This window comes from Indicator indicator, chromosome 14, assembly GCF_027791375.1.
Source record: "Indicator indicator isolate 239-I01 chromosome 14, UM_Iind_1.1, whole genome shotgun sequence".
NCBI classification, from domain to species: domain Eukaryota; kingdom Metazoa; phylum Chordata; class Aves; order Piciformes; family Indicatoridae; genus Indicator; species Indicator indicator.
The window spans coordinates 14,658,152-14,680,624 of record NC_072023.1 but is presented as its reverse complement, the minus strand read 5'-3'; the positions used below and the strand labels follow the sequence as shown (position 1 = coordinate 14,680,624).

At 45.0% G+C, this 22,473-nt stretch overlaps 1 protein-coding gene across 1 annotated transcript in view; it reads left to right on the top strand.

Annotated features, from left to right (window-relative positions):
• The first annotated feature begins 3,501 nt into the window (after nt 1-3,501).
• DENND2A (DENN domain containing 2A) overlaps nt 3,502-22,473 on the top strand; it is a 35,701-nt gene continuing 16,729 nt past the window's right edge. The window contains exons 1-11 of the mRNA XM_054386976.1: nt 3,502-3,572; nt 5,227-6,441; nt 7,560-7,687; nt 11,759-11,880; nt 14,068-14,265; nt 16,072-16,165; nt 17,470-17,520; nt 20,451-20,638; nt 21,318-21,427; nt 21,640-21,709; nt 22,318-22,395. Of these exons, the coding sequence (XP_054242951.1) occupies nt 3,502-3,572; nt 5,227-6,441; nt 7,560-7,687; nt 11,759-11,880; nt 14,068-14,265; nt 16,072-16,165; nt 17,470-17,520; nt 20,451-20,638; nt 21,318-21,427; nt 21,640-21,709; nt 22,318-22,395 (2,325 nt within the window). The remainder of the gene's footprint in view (nt 3,573-5,226; nt 6,442-7,559; nt 7,688-11,758; nt 11,881-14,067; nt 14,266-16,071; nt 16,166-17,469; nt 17,521-20,450; nt 20,639-21,317; nt 21,428-21,639; nt 21,710-22,317; nt 22,396-22,473) is intronic.

Genomic DNA, 22,473 nt, shown 5'->3' with positions numbered 1-22,473 from the left:
ATCATGCCTACTATCAGTGCCTCTTTTTTAATCACCATTTGGTTTGGAAACATCACACAATATCTAATGCCCTGAACCAGAAGTGCACACTCTAAGAGCATTTTGATCAGAAGTGGAGAAGAGGGCATTGAGGAAGCGGGGGGTGGGAGGAAAACTTAAATTAGAAGAAAGCCAAACAGCTACTGCTGGAGACAGATGATTACAGCTCATTTCAAGGCTGTTTCCTGCATGCCAATGCTAGATCAGTAAACAAACGCCTCTTTATGAATACAAAGCAGGCAGGAACTTTGTTTGGAAGAGAGAGGTCGGGGTAGGTCTTGCTTCACTTGGTAGCAGGAAGCCCCTATCACATGGCCCTGGGAATTGTGAGGCCGGGTGCGTGTGGGAGATAGGCCGAGAAGCTTCTGCTGGGAGACTTCACATCCTTCCCAGGGTCTGGCCAACAGGTTTGAGAGCTCCCTCATCTCTCTCTTTCCTCCTACCTCCTCCCCTGTCCTTCCTTTCATAGTTTAATTTTGAAACAATATCAGATTACTGCCTTGTTCCCCCAAACAATGGCAAGGATTACTGAATAAATTGCAGTGTGAAGGCTCTCTAAATGGGGCTCATCATCTTCTTTCCCCTTTTGCGGCCTTGCTGCCCTAGGATATACATGCCAGGAGCTCAGGTTGCTGTGGGGCTATGCCTCCCATTGCTGGTAGAAAGTTCTTGTGTGGTTTTTACCAAAAGCATTAATTGAACAAGAAGTACCAGCTCGATGTGTGTATGTACTTCTTGAATTGCCTGCTAACTAAATTGACCCCTGCTTGTTTCTTCTAGGCAGTTTGTAGGGCCCTGGTCACATTACACATGAGACAGGAAAGCTGAGTATTTTGGATAATGCTTCTGAGTTTCCAGCAGGTCTCCCTTCCCCGTTCCTACACACTCTCTCGTGCTCTTTCTTCCCACTTCCCTCCCTCTTTCCTTTCTGTCCACATAGTCTCATCACCTCCCTGGTACTAGATTGTGAGCATGTTGGACCCTTTCCGTGAACTGCTTTGTCTAAAACTCTCAACCAGCTCTTGCAGGTCACAGAGGTGCTCCAGAAAGAGCCTGAGCTAGAAAAAAAATCAGGGTCAGGGTAGTGTGTGGTCAATCGAAGCAGAGATGTGGGGAGATAGGAGGAATGGGAGCTCCTCTTGGCCTTTGTGGTGAACTTGTGGAATCAAACCTCAGTAAAGAAGATAAAACTTTTGTTTTCCTACTGGAGAAAATTTTCCATCTCTGCCAAGCTGGCTTTCTCTTGTCAGGTGTTGGCAATGCCTATGGGTCAAGCTTGCAAGTCATTTCTGGTGACCTTATTAATGGAAGAGATTATTCCATCACTTTGAAGTTCCTTTGGGTTTTCGGTCTGGCCCCAAGCAAATTATCTGATTGTTGGATTTATTGTGAGGTACCTTGTTATTTTCTGCTGTTTTATTCCAGAGGGGACCCTTTTTCCCCCCTCATGTCTTCCAGTGTATTTGGGTAAATATTTACTCTTTTTGGCAGGACCACCTATTATGCTGCAGTAAATCCCTAGGTGATGCTGAGAACACTCTGCATACTCTGTCAGTGAAGGCACAGCACTCTTATCTCCTAGGGATGGCTTTACTACCCTCAGCAGCATGTGTTGTCAGTGGGTGTGCTTGTAGGTACCTGGTTGTTGTCATGTTGCAGTATCTGATGTGTTGCTATTTTGGAAGCTCCTGGTCTGCACTTTAATCTGCCTAGCATGAATGCATTGCTTCGGTTACTTCTGCCACACATAATGGCTGTGGAAGACAGCCTTGGTCTTGGCTCCAAGTCACATTGATAGCAGCAGTGGTCCTTTCATGAGAGAGATTCTCTTACAGCACTCAGTAACTGCTTTGTGCCTTGCTTCTGAGGGTGATGTGGTCTGTCTTGTCCACTGCAGATGAAGAAATGTGTGCGCTTCTGTATTATCCTCTTTTTGGCTTCTCCCACAGGAGGTCCAGCAGGCACATGACTGTGCTGAGCACCAGCACACATTTGCTTATATCCAGATGTTTGTTTCCCAGGCAATGTTTGTTAGGGGGCTGTTGGAAGAGGCTGAGAGATGGCATATTGTGATGGAGAAGCTGTGTAATCGTATCAAAACAGAGCTCATCCCAAGTGAACATTGGACGTGGCAGCAGAGCCACAGCGGGTTCATGTACGCTGACTCCTGCTGGTGTTAATATTTCTTAATGCTAAAGTCAGTGCCAAGTTGCTGTGGACACTCATCCCTCTGTGTGGGGCACCAGATGAGTGGTGAGTGAAGTGACCATCGCTGCTCTGGGGATGTTGTAAGCCAAGCACATAGCAGCCTCCTTTGCAGCTTTGCAGGGATCTGCTTTGGCTGCCTGGGTGAGTCATTCTTTGGCCCGGGATGGGAGCAATCGTTAGTTTTTCATTATCCTCAATCCATAACAGTTAACGGGTGGATGAATAGATTTTGTTCTTCGGGATGGTAAATTTTCTTGACAGAGTTGCAAGGCTGCTCTGTGTCTAGAAGTGAAGTGAGTGTTTGTTCCAGTTACTAACGAGGAAGAGAAGCCAAGGGGGTTTATTGTCTGGGGAAAGAGAGTCTGCTAAGTGATTAGCAATGAGCTGCCCCAAGTGTGCACACATTGAGTTGACCCAGAGTTCACTCCTTGCCTCAGGAGCATTGCCAGTGTGGGATAAAGGGAGGGAGAGAAAACTGCGAACAAACAAGACTGGTATTTTTTTCTTCTTCTTTCTGCCCAAAATATTTGAACAGTGAAAGAAAGAGATCACTCCATTATTTACTGTTTCTGGTATGGCAGGTTTTATTATTTTAATGACAAAAACATATGAAACTTCCTGAGGCACTTGGTCTTGTTGCCAAATTCTAGTCATGGCAGGGCAGCATCTGGCAGACCAGCCAGTGGGCAGATTTGAGAGGCTTCAGTTTTTTCAGGTATTGCCTACAAGATGGTGAATGCTGCAGAGCAGGATAAAAAACTGTAAACCCACTGAGATTTTTGCAATAATAAAAGCCTTAATAAAATGTGCTCCGTATTCAAGTCATGGTACCGCAGTTGACGCTGAGTCAAAGATAATATTTGCCCTCAAAACCTGCTGTCTCCACCCTGGGCTTCCATGAGGGGTAATGCTATCACCCCTCTAACCATTTCACAGAAAAGGAAACCAAGGTTGTCCTCAGAAAGCTGTCATGTCTTGCTTCTTGTGGAGTCTCTTTCTCTGGAGACTTTCAAAACCTGCCTGGATGCATTCCTGTGTGGACTACCTTAGGTGATCAGGTGGCAGGGGGTTGGACTCGATGATCTCTGGAGGTCCCTTCCAACCTCTAACATTTTTTGATTCTGTGATTCTGCTCTTTTTCTAATTCCAAAGAGAAACGTGTGCATATGTGTAGAAGGAAGAGAGAAGGATGCTGAGCAACACCTTTTCCTTGTGTCTTCATGCAGGTAACCTGCTACCCTGCTGTGTGCTGACATGATGACAGCTAGCAGAGTGGACAATGTGAGCAGCAAATCTGAAAACAGTATCTGCAAGTCTGTTGAGAGGTGAGAGTTTTCCATGTCTCAATGCCAGAGTGCTTTGCTTGTGTTTATTATCCCCAACAGAAAGAAAACTAAAGGAAGGAAACATTTCCTCTGCTCTGCGGTGTCCCTTTCTCCTCACATCCCTGTAGGTCTCATTGCCACCTCAGAACTGTGATGTTGTGCATTTCAACATCAAGTCAGACTGATAATGTCCTAGATTCACACAAAACCATATATGCTGATGATATCTCTGTCGATGTCAGCCCCATCTGCGCTTTAAATCTTCAGTGCTGGAGGGTCCACAGACTCCTCAGATAAGCCCTAATGTCCCCATCCATTCCAGGTTCCAGTGTCCAACCTTGGTGTCTACTGTGCAGTCTAACTGCCAGTGGCACTGTGATGACCTACTCCTTGGGAAAGGCCATGGTGTTCACAGTACCAGTTCTTAACCAAAGCATTATGGTGTCCTGAGATAGTCAGGAGTTAAATATCTGTAATGCCAGAGAACAGTATCTGGCTCTGGTCCCATTTCTGCCCAGAAACCTCTCCCAGACTCCATTTGCAGTGTAACTGAGTCTTCAATGGCTGCCAGCTTTGCTCAACTCCAGGACAAAGCTCAAGGCCTGCCAGCACCCAGGGTCTCCACACAGATGCTCTTGCAAGAGCACTAAATTTTGGAAGAGGCATACTGGATACATTTAAGTTAGTGGAGCAATTTCCTAAGTTGAGTGTCATTGTTGGAATTGTGGTTTAATGGGACTAATGATTGAGGTGTGCATCCCAGTAACTACCTGGTGCTCCTTGCCAAGCCCAGAGATATGGCTAACTGCTTTAGTTCCGAACCCTTTTCTGTTAGACTAGCTCTGTTCAGCTGGAGCTTTACTATATTGGTACCACAATACTGATATTGTGATATCACACACTTGGAAAACTCTAGGCTAAATATATTAGAAATTTTTGGTGCAGTTTGGACTCAAAACAGTGAAGGCAGTTCATTGTTTGCTGTGAAAATGTGGAATCTGATGTTTGGGTGCTATGTCGTGTACTCTAGGCCAAGGGAGTGTGGCTGGGTGCATGGGTGCTCAAGCTCATGTGTGACCTGGGATTGCAGGGCCAAAGAAATGTAATAATGATAAGTGTAGTCTTTGTGCATTAATATGCATCTGTGGAAAACTTGGATGGCCTGAGAGAGATCTTTGAGCAGGCACTAAAGGAGTGCCAAGTGTATGGTATATTTTCTGCTCTGTTTAACAGCAGCAGTTTCGCTGTTGTTTGCAAGTGGTTCACTGTGCATTTATCTGCAGTGGGCCTGCTTAATGCCCTGACAGCATCCAAAACCGTACTGCACTTCTGAACAAAGACACAGACACAGAACCAGTGCTGGGGTACTTCTCATTGGTATCAGCATGTCTCATGTACAAAAAATAGCCCTCTGACTTCCTGCCTCCTTCTGCCACAGAGGAAGATGTCATTTCAAACTGTGCTTTAGTAGTCAAGGACAGCATTGTGTCCTGGCTAGAAGAACCTTTCCCTGAGTGTCCTCTCCTATGAACCCATCTCTCAAGCACTTGATTTGAGCATCCTCTGCTGTTACCAGCTTTACAGGTGGAACTTGGACTAAACCAAAGGTGAGCAATGGCAGTGAATATTTCTTCTTTTTGTCTTTGATGTGCAGGATCAAGCTTGCAGATAAAAACAATACAGCAGCCGTGAAGGAGTTGGAAAGACCATTGTGTGGATTTTTGAGTGAGAGATGTTCTGAAGGTGCCTCTGTCACCCTAGGTTTAACATCTGAAGCTGAACCAGTTTCTTCTCTGCTGAAGAGCCCACTGGGAGCCTTGGAGAACTTGATGCTGGATCCAAGGCTAGACTGCTTTAAGCAGAACATGCTTAGTCCCAAAATGATCATCAGTGACCCATCTGTGGATCTGAATGTTAAAGAGAGCAGTAAAATCATCGGGAGACAGATAGGAAGCACTCAGAACATACAGTCACCTGCAAAAACTGGCTTAAGAAATAAGTCTTTCAGCATCAGGGACAAAATTTCAGAATGGGAAGGGAAAAAGGAAACACAGTCTGCTCCTCGCAGAGAGGAGGAGCAAGGAGCTAAGGAGGAGCACAGGGTGCCATGCATGACTGAGAAGACGAGTGGGGAAGCACTGGTGGCTCGGAAAGTAGAGAGCAAGAGACTTTTGAACTGGGAACCAGAGTGCAAAGGGGCAGGCAAAGAGAATGAGTGGAAAGCAGGAACTCAGAGAGGCACAGGGCAGGCAGCAGAGCGAAAGGGGGAAGCGCAGAAGAATGAAGGAGTGGAGTCCAGTCCTGGCAAATGCAAGGAAGTGAAAGGTGGCAAGTGGGAGATCCAGAAAGAGAATCTTTCAGTGCTTAGTCAGGTCAAGAAGCTAGAGCAGGCTTTGAAAGATGGCTCAGCAGAGCTGCAGCCACAGTTGCCTGGTACTTACTATTCCCCACAGTGCTTGCAGGAGAAGGCAGCACAAGGAAATGCTGCTCCCGAGGGCTATGAAAGCATATGTGGGGCTGAGCTGAGCAAAAGGCTTGGACTTGGCTTGGACTCTGAAATCAGTGAGCCAATTTTTGGGACTCTAGAAGAGGTAAGAACTTCTCATGCAAAGTCCAAGGATGGCACAGTGGAGAACGTGTACACAGAGCCAGGAGTACCAGAGAAGAAACCTTTTATCAACCCCCTGCCAAAGCCCCGTCGGACTTTCAAACATGAGGGGGAAGAGGACTGGGTGCCAGCAGCTAGGAATAAAAGAAACTTACCCCCTCTGCCATCTGTTCCTCCCCCTCCTCTGCCATCCTCTCCTCCCCCATCAGCTGTCAGCAGGAGGCTCTGGAGTGGGAAGCACAAGAACAACGCTGACCACAGGTATTCAGGCTGTGTTTCACAAAGTTGTTGGTCTTTATGATAGAGTTTTGTCTTCTCCTGTCTCTCTGGGAGAGATGGTCCTTCCCTGGTCACTCATACTCCACAGAGAACCTTGCTGGTCATAACTAGCACTTGGTCATCTCTCTGAGAATGTGTGAATGGTCAGTACAACTTCAGAGGATAACAGTGAAGGGATAAGTTATGGCAGATTTAGGATTTAAAGTCACTCTATTGCATAGCTTAACCTTCAAGCCCAAGATAGAAGGATTTGGGGGTTAGGGTTGAGGCTTTTTAGCAGAAAACTTGTTTAATTACAAAATTACTACAGCTAGTCTGGAACAGAGTCTGGAGTGATAATCTCCAGATTCTACTGCAGCATTTTCCCTATTCATAGTAAACCTATTTTTTTAGCTGAATCTGATGTGTGTATATTCTTCTGGAGTGCTTTCTTGCCTTTTCTCCCCTCCCACATGATTGTCACACATTTTTGGGGTGGGAAGCATAAAATGCACAGCTATTTCTAATGCCTTCTGCATAAACTGTCATCTAAAAATTCCTGCCTTGGGTGCAGAAAGGAAATCAAAACTCTCCAGGTTTGTTAGTGGAGGACACTTTATTGTTTTTACCCTTTCTGCCATCCTGCATGGCAGTATTACTGTCTTGTACTGCTCAAAGAGAGAGAATTTTGGGGCTTCCATTTCTGTCAAGAGTGGGACCTCTCATGGCCTATGTTTCTGTGCAGTGTTGGCAGGGTGTGCCACTTAACACTTGAATCTTCACACTGTGCTATTGCCATGACAATCTGGAAAACCCATAGCATCCCCAAAATGCCTTTATTTACGTGGCTGATAAATAAAACTGATCTCAGTGTGGGGTGAGGCTGTGAAATGTTCTCTTAGTAGCTCATTCTGCCAACTGTATGGCATCTGCAGTGCCCAGGGACATGGTTTAGTAGCGGACTTGGCAATGCTAGGTTTATGGTCGGACTTGGTGTTTCCAGCCTAAATGGTTCTATGATTCTGTGTTGAAGAAGTCAGTTAACCATGGCTTGGTTATAAATCCTGGTTAAGACAATCACTCTCCTCTTTGCTCCTTCTCCCCTCCCATCACTGGCTCAGGAAGTCTTACGAGTTCGAAGACTTGCTGCAGTCATCGTCTGAGAACGGCCGAGCGGATTGGTACGCGCAGACCAAGCTGGCCCTCACACGCACTTTATCTGAGGAGAACGTCTATGAAGACATCTTGGGTAGGAGCTATGGACAGGGGAGGGATTTGATGCTGAGTAACTGAGAAGATTCATGGTCAGCAGGCACTCACTGGAGGTGCTGAATAAAGTATGTTTATACTTCAAATGATAGACCAAGACATATTTTACGCAGAATATTAGCAAGTAATAAGAAAAAATGACAGACTCTTAAAACTCATCAATATGAACAGTCTGGAAACAGCCTTGAAACAGTTCCTCATTTCAGTTACAAGCTTGTGTGTGGCTTCAGGTACCACTGAAAGTAAGAAACTAGGTCCCACAGTCTTTGAGTTTTATTTCATTCTATAATTTTGATGGCAGAGCAGTGCAGTTTTAAAGATTCTTTCCTGTAACACTCTCAGTTTATATAGTGACTGTGAGTTAGATGGCCATTTATGGAACACAGAATAAAGGCATCCCTCTTAGAAAAGCTTTGATGAATTTTAGTAGCTGTAGGCTGGTGCTGTGTAAAGCTCTTGGCAGAGTTTAGCAGACTAGGAAGAGAATAGCTGTGTCAGCTCTCACCATGCAGCTGTAATCCTACAAAGGTGGTCTGTTTGGCGTGGGAGGAGCTGCACTTTCTCAAAAGCAAGCCAGGCGTTATTATTTTGGTATGAATAAACTCTGATCATAGTTGATGAGAAAGATCTCTCAAAAGACTCTCATTCCTTTGGGAGTAATAGCAGACAAGGTGATCCATCTTTTTTTACATTTTGGAAGCTGTCAGCCTTGTTTGTGGAGCTAGGGGCCTCGTGTTTGCTTTTTTCTTCACTTTACTTGGGGGGCCAAAGGAACAGGGAGTGCCTGAGCAGCTAGGGCTTTTTTGTGTTGGGGCATGATGGGAGGTCTCAGAAGCCACTGAGTAAGGGTCACCTCATCAGCTGGAATAACATGGATAGCATTACAGGGTGGCTGTATAGGCAAATCCTTGCGTTCGAACACAAGCACAACCCTGTGTCCCAAGCTTGCAAGGAACTCAAATACCAGGCTGAAAGCCCACTCCCCTCCAGCTTTTAGTTGCAAAGATTAGAAGAAAGCAAAGTTACAGGTAATGGAACATGTTTAGAGTTTTGTTTTCTTGCTGCATGGTCAGGCTTTGCCTGGAGTCAGCGATCTTTAATTAGTTCCTGAAGTCCTGGTGTTGTTACCATGGAAGCTTTGGAAAAGGGTTGAACAGAGAGAACTCAAAAGAAACTGCAGTTTTGTTTTTCACAAAATCACAGGCAAGTATAGTCCACAAAACAAACATATGAAAACCACACCAATGAGGGGAGAACTGAGACTGCAGCCACAAGACACTAGTGCTGCCCACTGTTATGCCCATCAGAGCATGCCAACACACACCCGCCATATTCATATGTCAGGGGCAATCAGCTCTTGGTGGGACAAGCATTCCCTTTCCCAACAAGTCACACAGATTCCCTTTGTTGAGATCCAACCTCAAGAGGAAAGGTTTGCATGAGGCTCTTCAGTGATACCTGAGGAGTGAGGTGAGGCAAACTGACACTGAAATAGCCAGAATGATTGGCAATTTATTGATTACAAGCTCATGTAGATCACATTGATCATACAGTGGTTCTTAAGGCAGCAAGGAGATTAGCTAATATGTGCCACGGAGAGAATGAGTGAGAAAGAAGTGTGAGGTAAGATCACAGGTAAGAGAAGAATCACCACTCCAGATTCCAGCAATGTCCAGTGTGCTTGCTGTCATCTTGGTGGTCAGTGCACACCATCAGCTCGTGGTGTGCTGCCTTTCATTCCTGAACTCCCCTTCATTCCCCACCTAGGTGCAGTTGGCAGAGGTGTTCCCATAGCAGGGCACTGGGCGCACTGGGACTCCAGTATGGCTGAGTCATTCTTGGGGTGCCTGCACATAACCTTGTGGTGGTCATGGAACAGCAAGTGCCCCCAGTGTTCCAGGTGACTGCTGCTTCACCTTTGTGTGTGCAGGCTCAGTACTGAAGCAGCTGCCTTGATTTGGCACAGGTGTAGGCACACAAGTGGTGTCTGGACTGCAAAATGCTGTTCCAGGAGGAGACTGTTGTGGATGTTTGAATACAAAGAAAGGGGCACAGAGAAGCAGTCTGCTCAAGACAAACTTATATGGCAACAGAGAAACAGTTTGCCCAAGACAAACTGCTATGGCAGTATAGCTTCCACACCCTTCATGCACCATTTTTTACCCTTTCACCACTGCTTACCTGGAATATTGGAAGTTGTACTGGGAAGATGAATGATGAGGTTTGTTTGCCAAAGAGGGAAATGAAATGGTGTTCTTTATTTTAGACTGAGTCTAACTGGACATGTTGCCAAGCAGTTTGGGGATGGGGTAGACAACAGAACCAAAGCTTGTTCTTTTTTCTCCAATCTACTGAGTTATGTGACAACTGAAGAAAGGGACATCTCTGTGTAGTCATTCAACCCTTGTGTTTTTGAGGGCATCCTTGGTAAGAATGAGCTGAATGCTGTTTTAAATGTGTCCCTTCCTCCTTGTCCTTTCCAGAGTAGAGCATCCTGACTTTGGATGGCCTAGGTTAGACAAGGTGAATCCTTTCCTCTTTCTCAAGTGGTGCGTGTGAGACTGAGGCATGCATGGTGACAACACAGCTTGGTGTTGCCAGCAAACTTGTTGAGTGCCCCCTCAGCTAGTTTTCTGACAATACCAAGCTCTGTGGTGCAGGAGACACACTGGAGGGAAGGGATGCCATCCAGAGGGATCCGGACAGGCTGGAGAGGTGGGCCCATGACAACCTCATGAGGTTCAACAAGACCAAATGCAAAGTCCTGCATCTGGTGTCGGGGCAATCCCAAGCACCGATACAGGCTGGGCAGTGACAGGCTTGAGAGCAGCCCTGAGGAGAGGGACTTGGGGGTGCTGGTGGATGAGAAGCTCAACATGAGCCACCAGAGTGCACTTGCAGCCCGGAAAGTTAATCACATCCTGGGCTGCATCAAGAGAAGCACAGCCAGCAGGTCGAGGGAGGGGATTCTACCCCTCTAGTCTGCTCTGGTGAGACCCCACCTGGAGTACTGCATCCAGTTCTAGAGCCACTATTACAGGGAGGATCTGGATGTGCTGGAACATGTCCAGAGAAGAGCCAGAAGGATAATCAGAGGGCTGGAGCACCTCTCCTATGAGGACAGACTGAAAGAGTTGGGGCTGTTCAGTCTGGAGAAGAGGAGGCTCTGAGGAGACCTTATTGTGGCCTTCCAGTATCTGAAGGGTGCTACAAGAAAGCTGGGGAGGGACTTTTTAGGATATCAGGTAGTGATAGGACTAGGGGGAATGGAGCAAAACTACAAGTGAGTAGATTCAGATTGGATGTTAGGAAGAAGTTTTACACCATGAGGATGGTGAGACACTGGAACAGGTGCCCAGGGAGGTGGTGGAAGCCCCATCCCTCGAGGTTTTAAGGCCAGGCTGGATGTGGCTGTGAGCAACCTGATCTACTGTGAGGTGTCCCTGCCAATGGCAGGAGCGTTGGAACTGGATGATCCTTGAGGTCCCTTCCAACCCTAACAACTCTATGATTCTATGATCGGTAGGTGTGTTTGAAAACCAATGTTCTGTGACAGATATCCATGTCCAGAGAGTGGATTAAATCTTTCTGCCCCAATTAAATGATGACCAGAGGTGTCCCTAAACAAGTGGTTTAAGCAGAGGAGAGAAGACCCTTAAGCTAGCCTTCAGCTGAAAGTTTCATATGGAGACAATTCTAAGCTGAAGACTGGAAAGAAAGAAATACAATTATTGATTGATGTGCATGAGAACAGCTCTTCTGAAGACACAGAAATGAGCTTGAGGACTCACTGCATCTTTTCCATCTGTAGTATCTGTGATACGTTCCTATGGCTAAGTATGTCAGTGTCAGAGTTTGGACACTGTCCAGTGAGCAGCTGGGCTTCTAGGGCTGTGGAGAGAATGAAGCAATTGCAGGGATTCTTGAGAGCTGGTCTTTATGTCTGATGTGGGAGGTGGGAAAAGTCCAGCAGACCCCCACACTGATTGTTATGGCAAACCTCAAGGATTTTGTGCACTTACAATCTCTTACTTGTGGCTTTATGCTGCAGATCCACCATCAAAGGAAAACCCTTATGAAGACATTGAGACCAACAGCCGCTGTTTGGGGAAGAAATGTGTCCTGACTTTCCCAGCATCCCCTGCCTCTTCTGTCCCTGGGACTCCCACTAAGGTACTTTGATTCAAGTGGCCACTTCTCCAGAAAGTTTTTGGGGTGAAATCCAAGTTCTGTGTGGGAAAAGTGGAATTTTGCTGATTTGACTTTCATCATGTCAGAGGTTTTTCCTTTTTGTCTTTTACCACTAGTCAGAGTACAGTGTATGATGAGAGGGTATTTATTTCCCTTTCGCCAAGTGACAGACAGCATTCCTTTATGCAAATGGTTTGTTTGCTTTCACTGTTTTTCACACCAGGGCTACCTTGCCCTGGTAAGAGGGAAGACCTTTTGCTAATATAGTGCAAGAAAACTCTTCTGCCTCGAAGAGGGCGTTGAAGTGCTTGGTCAATCAAGCCTTGCAGTCATCTTGGCTCAGTGCTAGTGGGCAGTCTGCCTGTGTTGATGCTAGTATGCCTCTGCATCCCACTCCCTTAGGATGCCTCTTTTGCTCTTTCCTTGATGAGGCTGGTTGCTAATGCAGTGTCAGTACAGCTCACAGTTTGCTGCCATTTTCCTCCCTGGCAGTGAAACCAAAAAAAGGGGTAAAACACTGGCCTGTACCTCTTGCTCAGAGCTCAGGGCTTACCAAAGCCAGCCCTACTCTTAGCTGTTCTGGTTGATTTCTGTTGCTTGTTTAGATAGTTCAAGCCTGGAACAGCAAGGGCAATGTGACAACAGGTCATCTTGGCAACAGCTGGGTTTCAGAGGGGATCTAAACACTGTTTTCCTGACCATAAGGGGTTTCCCATGCTCTCCGAGTTGTAGCTGTTATTAGAGCAGTTACCCAACATTTTCAGAAGCTTGGCATGCAGTGTTCCTTGATGTGTTGCTTTTTTCCAACCAACTTAATCAGCAGCTGAGGTTTCTTTGGATAATTCAACACTTAAAAGTGAAAATTGTTCTATGGTTCTCCATATTCCTCCTTATTCTAGAGCAGCAAGGGTCTACATATGAGTGTTGGGATATAGTTGGTTTCCTCAGAGGGCTTTGCAGTCAGCTGTATGCCCTGATTTCCCAGCTCTGCTGTCAAAAGGGGACTGCAGTATTACACATGAATGTCTTTCACTATAGATATGGTTCTATGCAGGAGACACTTTAGTAAAGAACTGAGTAGGAGTAATTATGTTACCCTACAGTAGTGGCTGTATCACGAGAGCAGGATGAGGTTCTTCAGTGTGAAGGCACTTTCCAGACTCATTTTAATGTGTGACTTCTCTGTGGGTGGTAACCTTTTTTGTGAGATGACTGTCTGCAGTCAAACCATCCAGAGACATCTGAGCTAATCTGAGTGGTCAGGCTAACAACTGTGCTGAGCGTGTTGATGGAGGCAGACCATTATGTTGCCTCAGCTACAGTGCTGCCGTGACTTGTTCAGAATTAGGTTGGATATCTCTTCCTCACACCTCTTAGTGCCACAGAGCTGCATCCTCTGGAAGTGCAGATACAGGTCCCACAAAAGGTGTGACTTACCCGTATTGTAATTGCTGGGAAATTCTGTAGGAAGGGACAAAAGGAGTTCCTATTGAGCATCTTTCTGGTGAGAAGTGGTTTGCCTTTATCTGAAGCTGAACTTTCTGCTTATGTGATGCTGGTTTTTGGTCAGAGACTTTGAGAACTTTATGTTGGTAATTAAATAGCAACTGTTGTGTTCCTACTGAATGAGTTTAAGAGGAAACTTGTCTCCATAATTGTCTGGTTTGGCATTTCTTGTACCCTCCTCCGAAATATTTAATTCCAGCTGGTGTCTGTCCAGGGTTAGGCCTATCAACCATACTAACGATGCTTTCTGTCTGGCCCTCACTGCTGCTCTGTTCCTTCTGACTAGCTGCTCTTTGTCCCAAATGCTTGTGGTTGTCTGATTGGTTAGTCTTGTCCTGTTTATAGAACAAGCCTCTGGGTTACAGAAGTCCTAGGAGATTCATATTTTTTTTTCACACTCCATCAAGGCTTCTTGGCTAACCCCTTAGACTGCGTTCTGGTCTGGAGTGAATATGGGATGGCTGAATTGCTGGTTAAAATAGCCTTGGTGTAGCCCAGCAGCTAGGCAATTTCCTTGTGTGTGTAGAAATCTGTGAGCATTCCCAGAACGTGGGCTGTTTGGCCATCTGAGTGCTGTGGGTGCCCACAGGATTTACCTCCATGACAGTGTTAATAATGAAACAAAGGTACTCAGATGTTCATTCATTCCTTCTCCATTTCCAGTTGCTTTCCAAGCCCATTTTTTTCCGACAAAACTCAGAGCGACGTAGTTTCAAACTGCCAGACATACGGAAACTGAGCCGTGATGGGACTGGGTCACCATCCAAAGTCAGCCCTCCCTCAACCCCCAGCAGTCCAGATGACACCTTCTTCTCCTTGGGAGACCCTCAGAATGGCAAGAGGAGAAGGAAGATTCCCAAGGTAAATCTAGGGCTTTCTCTCTTTTGCTTGGCTTCTTCCGGGCAGGAACACGAGTGTGAGGCAGTGTTTGCTTTTGTTTCTAAGTGACATCCCTGCAATATAGCTGTTGTTTTGGCCACTGACCTGACTTGTATTTAATCCCCTTTCTGCCTGAAGGAGAAGGCTCACAAACATCTCTGCAAGTTTTGAGGGAGTTATTGTTCTGACTGAGACATCATGATTGTCAGGATAGATAAAAAAATAACAAATTTTTAAAAATCATTTTTTAATAAACTTTTACATTTGTCAGAGGGGGATAATGCAATTAATATTTTGGAGAAAGAATACCTCATCATAGTTCCTTCTCTGCTTGGTGGACAGGAGAGTCAGAAATTAGCTGCATGTGGTGGTGTGTTTCCTCCTGGCAACCTGTTGTTCTTTTCTAGATCTGATTCATGCATTGGCTGTTTCTAATTCAAGGTAGGATGTGACTGTAGGTGAACAATGAAAACACTGACAATTTGAGAGGCAAAAGTAGTTGTCTGTAGTCATGAGCATTTTGTGGATCAACATTTACTACTTCATATTTGGATACAGCATGACTCTGTTTCAGTTTTATCTTCTTTCAGATCTAGCAGAAGTGTATTCAGTCCAGATGAGGTTTGGCAGCAATCTATCTATTCAGTGTTTCAAAAACACAGTTACAAAACCACAGTTGCTTGTCCCAGTCTTTGCAGGACAAGCAGAGGCTACCAGGCACTGTCTGTGGTGATGTTTTTCTGAACCCACAGTTTTCACTTTGGGGAAGAAGGGATGTGTTTGTGTATCTTTGTTTCCTGGTTGCCAGATCTGTGTTCGTGTTTGCATAGCTGATTTTTTTTAATGCCCTCTCAGTGTACCTCAGCTCTTCAGGAATGAACCAAAGACTACAAATCTCTAGGGTTTTATCTCCAAGTATGCCTACATATCTGTGCATGTGCTTGAGCTCTGTCAGTGTGTTCAGGCACACCTTTATGTCAGCTGAAGGGAAGATTACATTTCCCATGCAGTGCTGCCGAGCAGTCTTTCAGAGCAAGCTCAGAACTGAGATTTACTGTGGCAATGACAAGATCAGTCTGAGCCTTGAGCTGGGTAGAGTCTGTGCTTCCACATCAGAGCATCCTGACTCTCACTTAAATGTGTGGGTTCAGAGTTCCCTAACTAAGCGTGTGGTGGCCCTGTCTTACCTTGAGCTCTTGAGATGCATGCAGGGATCATAGACTTTCTGAAATAAATCTGGATGCTTGTGGTCTGGGGCCTGCTGCTTCTGCCCGAGACCTTGACAAGGAGGCACCTCTGTTTAAGGAGGCTTAAGGAAGCCTGACATGGTCATTTTGCAGCTCCACTGCCCTTCAGGGATGGATAAGTGAGACACTGAATGAGCCACTAAGCCCAGCTATGCTCAACATTGAAATGACCTAAGGGACCCTGTGGTGCTCCATGGAGCATGGAACACGGCGTGGAGAGGCCCAGACAGGCGCTGTCAAGCTCATATGGCCACACAGTGGGGAACTGCATTAAGGCCTGGCCTTTCATCAGGGTTTGTTACCTTGGGCTCCTGCCATGCCAGCAGGACTGTACTGCTTCTGCACTAGAGTGAGCATGGGCTGTTGGCAGCACAGGTGCAGTTTGCTGTGCAAGGTAGATGCTGAAAATTGTCAGTTCCGGGCCACCAAATGAAGAGTTTCAGTATGGCCGGGATTGGGAAACAGAGCACTTTGCACAAAATTCTAACTTAGTTTCTTACCTGGGGAGGAAAATGACCTTGTTTGTGTGTTTGCTGTGCAGCTTGTGTTGAAAATTAATGCCATTTATGAGGCACGAAGAGGAAAGAAACGTGTCAAGAGGCTGTCGCAGTCCACAGAGAGCAATTCAGGGAAAGGTAAAACAGCTTTGAATCATCATACATCTGAGACTTTCTGAGGACTTGTCTTAAAGTTTAGGTTGGCTTAGTGATTTATGTGACGTTTTCTAACTCTTCCTCACATCCAGGCTTCCACTGGGACTTACACTTTTCTTTTGGGGAGATAAAGGCTGTTTCTCTGCCCAAAAGACTTTAATTAAAATGGAGCTTTTTTATTTTTCTTCCTTAATTTTCATTCCATGGCTTTACATGATAACCTTAGAGGTTGCATCAAGAATGTCTCCTGGTTTAGATGTGTTGGGTTTGTTTTGTTTTGTTTTGTTTTTCTGGAACAGGCTGGAAGCTTTGGAAAGGAATGTTCTGTGTCCAAAGAGAGTGATTTGTTGAGATTAAAATATTTTGCAGAAATGCGTCACGTTAGTGAAAATCCAGTGGAAGATAGTAGGTTTTGAAATAGTCCTGATTTCTTCAGCATCCCAATAAACAAATAGCCTCAATTAGGAATCAGGGTTGCTAGGCATGACTGTGGGACCATCTTTGTCATAGCAAGATTGAGACTTTCAGCCTCCCACTGTCAATTAACAACTTGTCAGAAGTATTCAGGTACCTCTTAACTACTACTACTACTACTTTTAGACATATTTCTTTAAAACTTTAAATTATGTCTTCCAACACTTTTTTTTTTTTTCCAGAGCACTCTAATTTCCAGCAAAAGGTGACCACCATCTTTGTTTCTTTCCCACAATTACTGTTTATCCTATGTTATATAGCATATACACCTACAGAGCAGGTGTATTTCTGTCAACCTTCTGTCAGCCATACATCCCATACTAGTCACTACATAATTTTATAGCACACTCTGGGGCCCATCTAAGGCATCGTTGACAGAAACAGGCTGTTGGACCATACAAACAGTCTGATTCAGTCTGACAATTGGTCTTTTTTGTGTCTGTTTGCTTGTTTTTTATTGTTTGTCCCACAAACTGCGTATTAGTTGGTATATTGCCTTGGTGTTGTGCTTCTACAGATTTGGATAAAACACTGCTCTGGCATTTTATTTGTTATGCAACACTTTTGGCTGTGCAGAATTGATTTTGTTGTTTGGGTGGGGTGTTTTTATTAATCACTGAGTAAATATGAAGGCACTAAGGTTGGTAAGCTAAATATCTGTGGGTGTGTGCACCCTTGAAAAGAACAAGGCCCTAGGCATATCTATACTGTTTTCCCCTTGAAGTTGCTAGAGCTGGCTTTCTTGTACCAATGATAAAAAATGAACAGCTATAAATAGACTTTATTCATCTTCCCCTTTTGTTTTTTCCTAGTTACAGATGAAAACAGTGAATCAGACAGTGATACTGAAGAGAAACTGAAAGGTAAGGCAAATGTAGGATGGATTAAATGGCTCCTGATAAACTTCTCTGATGTCCTGAGTCAAGATCTCTCCTCTGTGTTCCACTTTTGGAGAAGGAGTTTGTTTCTTCTTGGAACAGAGTGAGAAAACAAAGATCTCGATGCTGCAGAAGAAAATCCACAGGCAGAGGACTACAGGAGCCCAAACCAAACATTTGTTGCAATTCCTGTCAAAGCTCTTTGCACTGATTTTCCTAGGAGATGACTTAGACACTTGGCTACAGTAGATTTTTCTAAGTACACAGTCACAAATATGTGAACAAACTGACGGAAGCAGCACTGCATGGATCAGTCTGTTCAGAAACTGCACTACACATTTACTAAGGGAGAAAACCCACGAGCCAGAGTGGCTAGCTGGGAAAACAGAGTTGCACTGTACAGTTCATTGCTAGTTAAATTCTTCTGCACTGGCTGAGTTGGGATAAAGCACTGCATTGCTTGCTTCACTCTCGTAGAGCTATATGATACACTGGTCTATGTTACACTCTTCTGAAACCTTCTTGTACTGGTAATCAGCCCTGTGACATGCTGGTGGCATTACACTGCTTTGGGAAATTATATGGCAAATGCAAAGTCTTGGCAGAGTTAGAATGCAAGATGGAAACTCCATCAGATTCAAAGATTTCCTGACTCACAGGCACACCTGATGCAGGCAGTGTGTCAGTTCCCATGCTGAAAGATGGACATTAGCAGCAGTTGCCACTCCATGTCAGTCACAGTGTGTTGTGCTCAGGAGTGTTTGTCCTTACCTTCTTTCAGCTTTTTAGAACAGAAACCTCAGACTGAGTTCTCTCTTGTGAGCACACCTTCCCACACAAGAACTACTGCATGTTCTTGCTTGCCTCTGCATTGGGAAATCTGTTACCTATGCTGCTGGGGCTTAGCAAGATCAAGCCAAAAAGTGCTGTCACTGCCTACCTTTTGACAGGCTGGGATGGAGACAGAGAAAGAAGGTTTACATGATTGTGCAGAAATTGCCTTCACAACTGTCTTGAAACACAGTGTTGTGAAATACAGTCCATGTTCAGATGTAGCTGGGAAAGACAGTGTGGATGTGACCAGGAGGACTCAAACTCTTGTCTGTTACTGGTTGCTATAGTGAATTGGGTGCATATCCTGTGTTTCTCTGTAACATTACTGTCACTGTAGCGGGGATGATGTAACTCATGTGAAGTCACCTCAAATTCAGCAGCACTGGACTCTGAACAGCATCCAGATCCATAACTGAATCTGAGTGACTGTGCAAGTCTGCACAGTGAACAAGACCACTGGCACTTGCTGTTTGTTCTAGATGCACCTGTATTTTGATTTATGCCTTCTTGATCTGTCAGCTTTCCTATTTTTAAATAGGAAAGTGAGATGGTCTAGCAAATCTGTTTTATTTGGGACTTTTGATTTCGTTTCACTTAACTGACCAGACACACCAGCCAGTTACTTCTGCTTACCAAGTCACTCTTCATCATCTGAGATACAGTAAATCATCAGACAGTGATCATCAGGCTGCATGTCAGAGCTGTAACGTGCTGACCCTTGAGAAGAATAACTGTTCAAAAAGCAGCTCTGCCCTGCTGACAGCAGTACAGTCCTGATGTCTTTAGTAGCCTGCACAGAATATAAACAATGCAGAGCTTAGAGTGAACTTTTCAGAATCAATCAGCGTTGCTGTGACACTGCTCCTTTTGAAGTCCCTGGCAGAAGAGAAACAACTTCTGAGAAATTCTGGAAAATTACAGCCTTAAAGCAAATAACATAATAGGTGATGAGAGAAAGGAGTCTAAGTGATCTTCCCAGGGCCTTAACTGTCCAGGGATTGTTGCACTCTCTGATTTAAGAGCCACCTCAAGATTACTTTAAATTATATTGTCTGGACTAGTCCATGAGTGGCACAGCCTTACCAGACAAAAGGTCAAGTATCTGTTCTAATGTCTATACCATCTCTCAGGAAGCCCTTTCTCCCAACCAGACATCTTCTGTATTTGGAGTTCCTGCCAATATCCCTGTGATGGTTTTTCTGTCAAAACATCGTGATGCCACCCACATTCACAAAAAGCACAGTTGTGAGAATGTGCTGTAGTGTCTGCTTGTGGTTAATTCTTTCTTTCTTTCTTTTGTGGTAGAGGTAAAGGAGACATCATGGAGATTTAATTCGGGATGTGACTGTAAAACAAAGCAGGGGGGTGGTCTTGAGGAGTCTCATTTGCTCTCTTCTCAGCAGGCAGCTTTTCATTACTTTCCATGCTGGAATGTTTATCATCCCACAGCTGTGTGTTGCAGTTACAGCTTGCTTGGCAGTTTTTTCTTGTTTTCCCATTGTCTTGGGTGAACTTGTAGAAACGTGGTCCTGAGTGATTGGTTTTAGGCACAGGAAGGACTGACATGAGCCAGCCTTTTTCATTTGCAACTCTTTTCATGTTTTTTTTGTTGTTGGCCTACAGCCCAGCCTGCATTACTAAGCTGGGAGTCCTCAGTGTTACTCAGCCAGCAGAACCTTAGCCTGACCCAAGTGCTAGTCTTGTAAAACTGCAGGGATCATTAGCCACAGCCTGCTCTGAAGAGATGATCAGTCACCTCACTGTGCTGACTTCAAAAGACATAAATGCCCAGACATTTTCTGTTACACTATGTCTCAGTTTGGGTTGTGTTCAGCTGTAAAAGCTATCCATGAAATCCTGCTGCCAAAGCTCTTCAGGGTGATGGCACTCACAATATTATATCCCATCTCTGTCAATATTTATAGCACAGCTTCCAAATGGTTCCCACCTCTTACTCAGCCATTGACAAAATGAATGCAGTGAGGTGGCTTTGAGTTTATCTGTAAGTCTCTGCAAAGTGCTGTTGGTGTGTTCTGCAAAGAGCTAGACGAAGTCACAATCTCTAATCCTTTTCCTCGTAGCTCACAGCCAGCGCCTGGTGCATGTGAAATCTCGCCTGAAGCAAACCCCGCGGTACCAAACCTTGGAACGGGACCTGATCGAGTATCAAGAGAGGCAGCTGTTTGAGTACTTTGTTGTGGTGTCACTGCACAAGAAGCAGGCAGGGGCTGCTTACATCCCTGAGGTTACCCAGCAGTTCCCCTTGAAGGTGCGGTGCCTATTGGGAAGGTCTCGTTGACTTGTGTCACACTGCATAGTGCACTTGCACAGCTGGAGAAGCCACAGCTTCTGTGTGGACCACATGTTATATCCATAACCCCTCTGCTGTGTTCAGAGGGACTGAAGATAGAGGGGATGCAGTCACCCCCTGAGAATTGTCATGGTATACCTCACTGTTAAAAGAGTAACTGATTTACATCTTTCTCTGCATTTGGCTATGGCTTTTCTGTAGCTGTTCCCTTTCTCCCCCTTTTCTCTTTAAAGAAAACTGACACCTGGAGGAAGACACGTGGCTTAGAGGGAAGGCACAGGGAAGGGAAGTCTAACTCAAAATGGGAAAGAAACAGTGTGGCCACGTGTTTGTAAATGGGACGTAACCAGTGCTCCTCTCAGCCTTCTCTCACTCCTTGCTGGAAGACGTGTCTCAGATTAGAGGCACAGTATAAGAGGGGCAGATGCTACAGATGCAGGGCTTGGTAGAATTGGGAGCACAGAGTTACTTGAAGATTTCTAAAGATTAGGTGAGCCAAAATCACAGAAATTTTAATATCTTCCAGGCAGAAGCTTAGCCTCTGTCATCACCTCTTCATTTGTCACAGGAAAAATATTTGAAGTCCTTCCATCCCCACATGACTAATTGAAAACATTCCTTCTCTCTGTTCTGCTAGCTTGAGCGCTCCTTCAAATTCATGCGTGAGGCAGAAGATCAGTTGAAAGCTATTCCCCAGTTTTGCTTCCCTGATGCAAAGGACTGGGCCCCCATCCATCAGTTTGCCAGGTAGGTACTGTACTTTGTATCCTGATTCATGAGAAACAGACTTCTATGTCAACCTAATTAAGCATCAGATCTTGTTGCAATAGAAAATTGAGCAGACCTCTGAGAGGAGTGCATTAGAAATGCAAAAATGTCATGGGTTTATTTAGTTTGTATGCCAGAGACTGTTAATGTGGGTGATGCATATGTTGTCACTTTCATTCCTCTTTCTGCAGTGAGACATTTTCATTTGTCCTTACGGGAGAGGATGGAAGCAGACGATTTGGATACTGTCGGAGGCTGCTGGTAATTATCCCTGTAATTCTTTTTCTTTTCCTGGAGATGCAGCCTTTTGTGGGGTTGGTGGTACTGCCACATGTTCTGGAAGGTGGAAGGCTGCTCTCTTCTCTTGCCATGTGGAAAGCAAGAGTGGCAGCAGAGCAGCTTTGCTTTCTTCTGCTCTGCTCAGTGCCAAAATCGTTCTCTGAGTACCCTTCATCCACTCCAGGCGTAGCTCTTTTAATCTGAATGTTATGACCATGGACTATTGTTTCACTACTAAGCTGAAGATACGAGTTTGTCTCCCTTAGGTTTAGATAGCTGTTAAACAGTTGCCTAAACCTTTGCTGGTCCTGTAGGCTCAGAGTTGTCTCTATAGAGAAGTTTGCCCTGCTTTAGTCATCTGACTTAGAATGACTGGGATCATACTGTGAATAGGCCCATTTCTTCCCACTGTTTCTGGCATACCAGAGTTTGAAGATAGTGTTATCAACAGCATGCTGTCAAATGTCTGCCAGTTTTTGAGCCAGCCAGTGAGCTGCTGAGCTAGGAGATCAGGCACTCTGTCTTTGCAGGAGTTATAACTCTGATATTTTCTTGGTTTTTTGTGTGTGTATTTGCATTTGTCTTGAAAGCCCAGTGGGAAAGGGAAACGTCTTCCAGAAGTTTACTGCATTGTGAGTCGCCTTGGATGCTTCAATCTCTTTTCTAAGGTGAGTGAGGAGGGAGAAAGAACTTGTTCTATAGGCCCAGAAGGACCTGAAAATTAATTCAGCACCAGAAGAATGGAG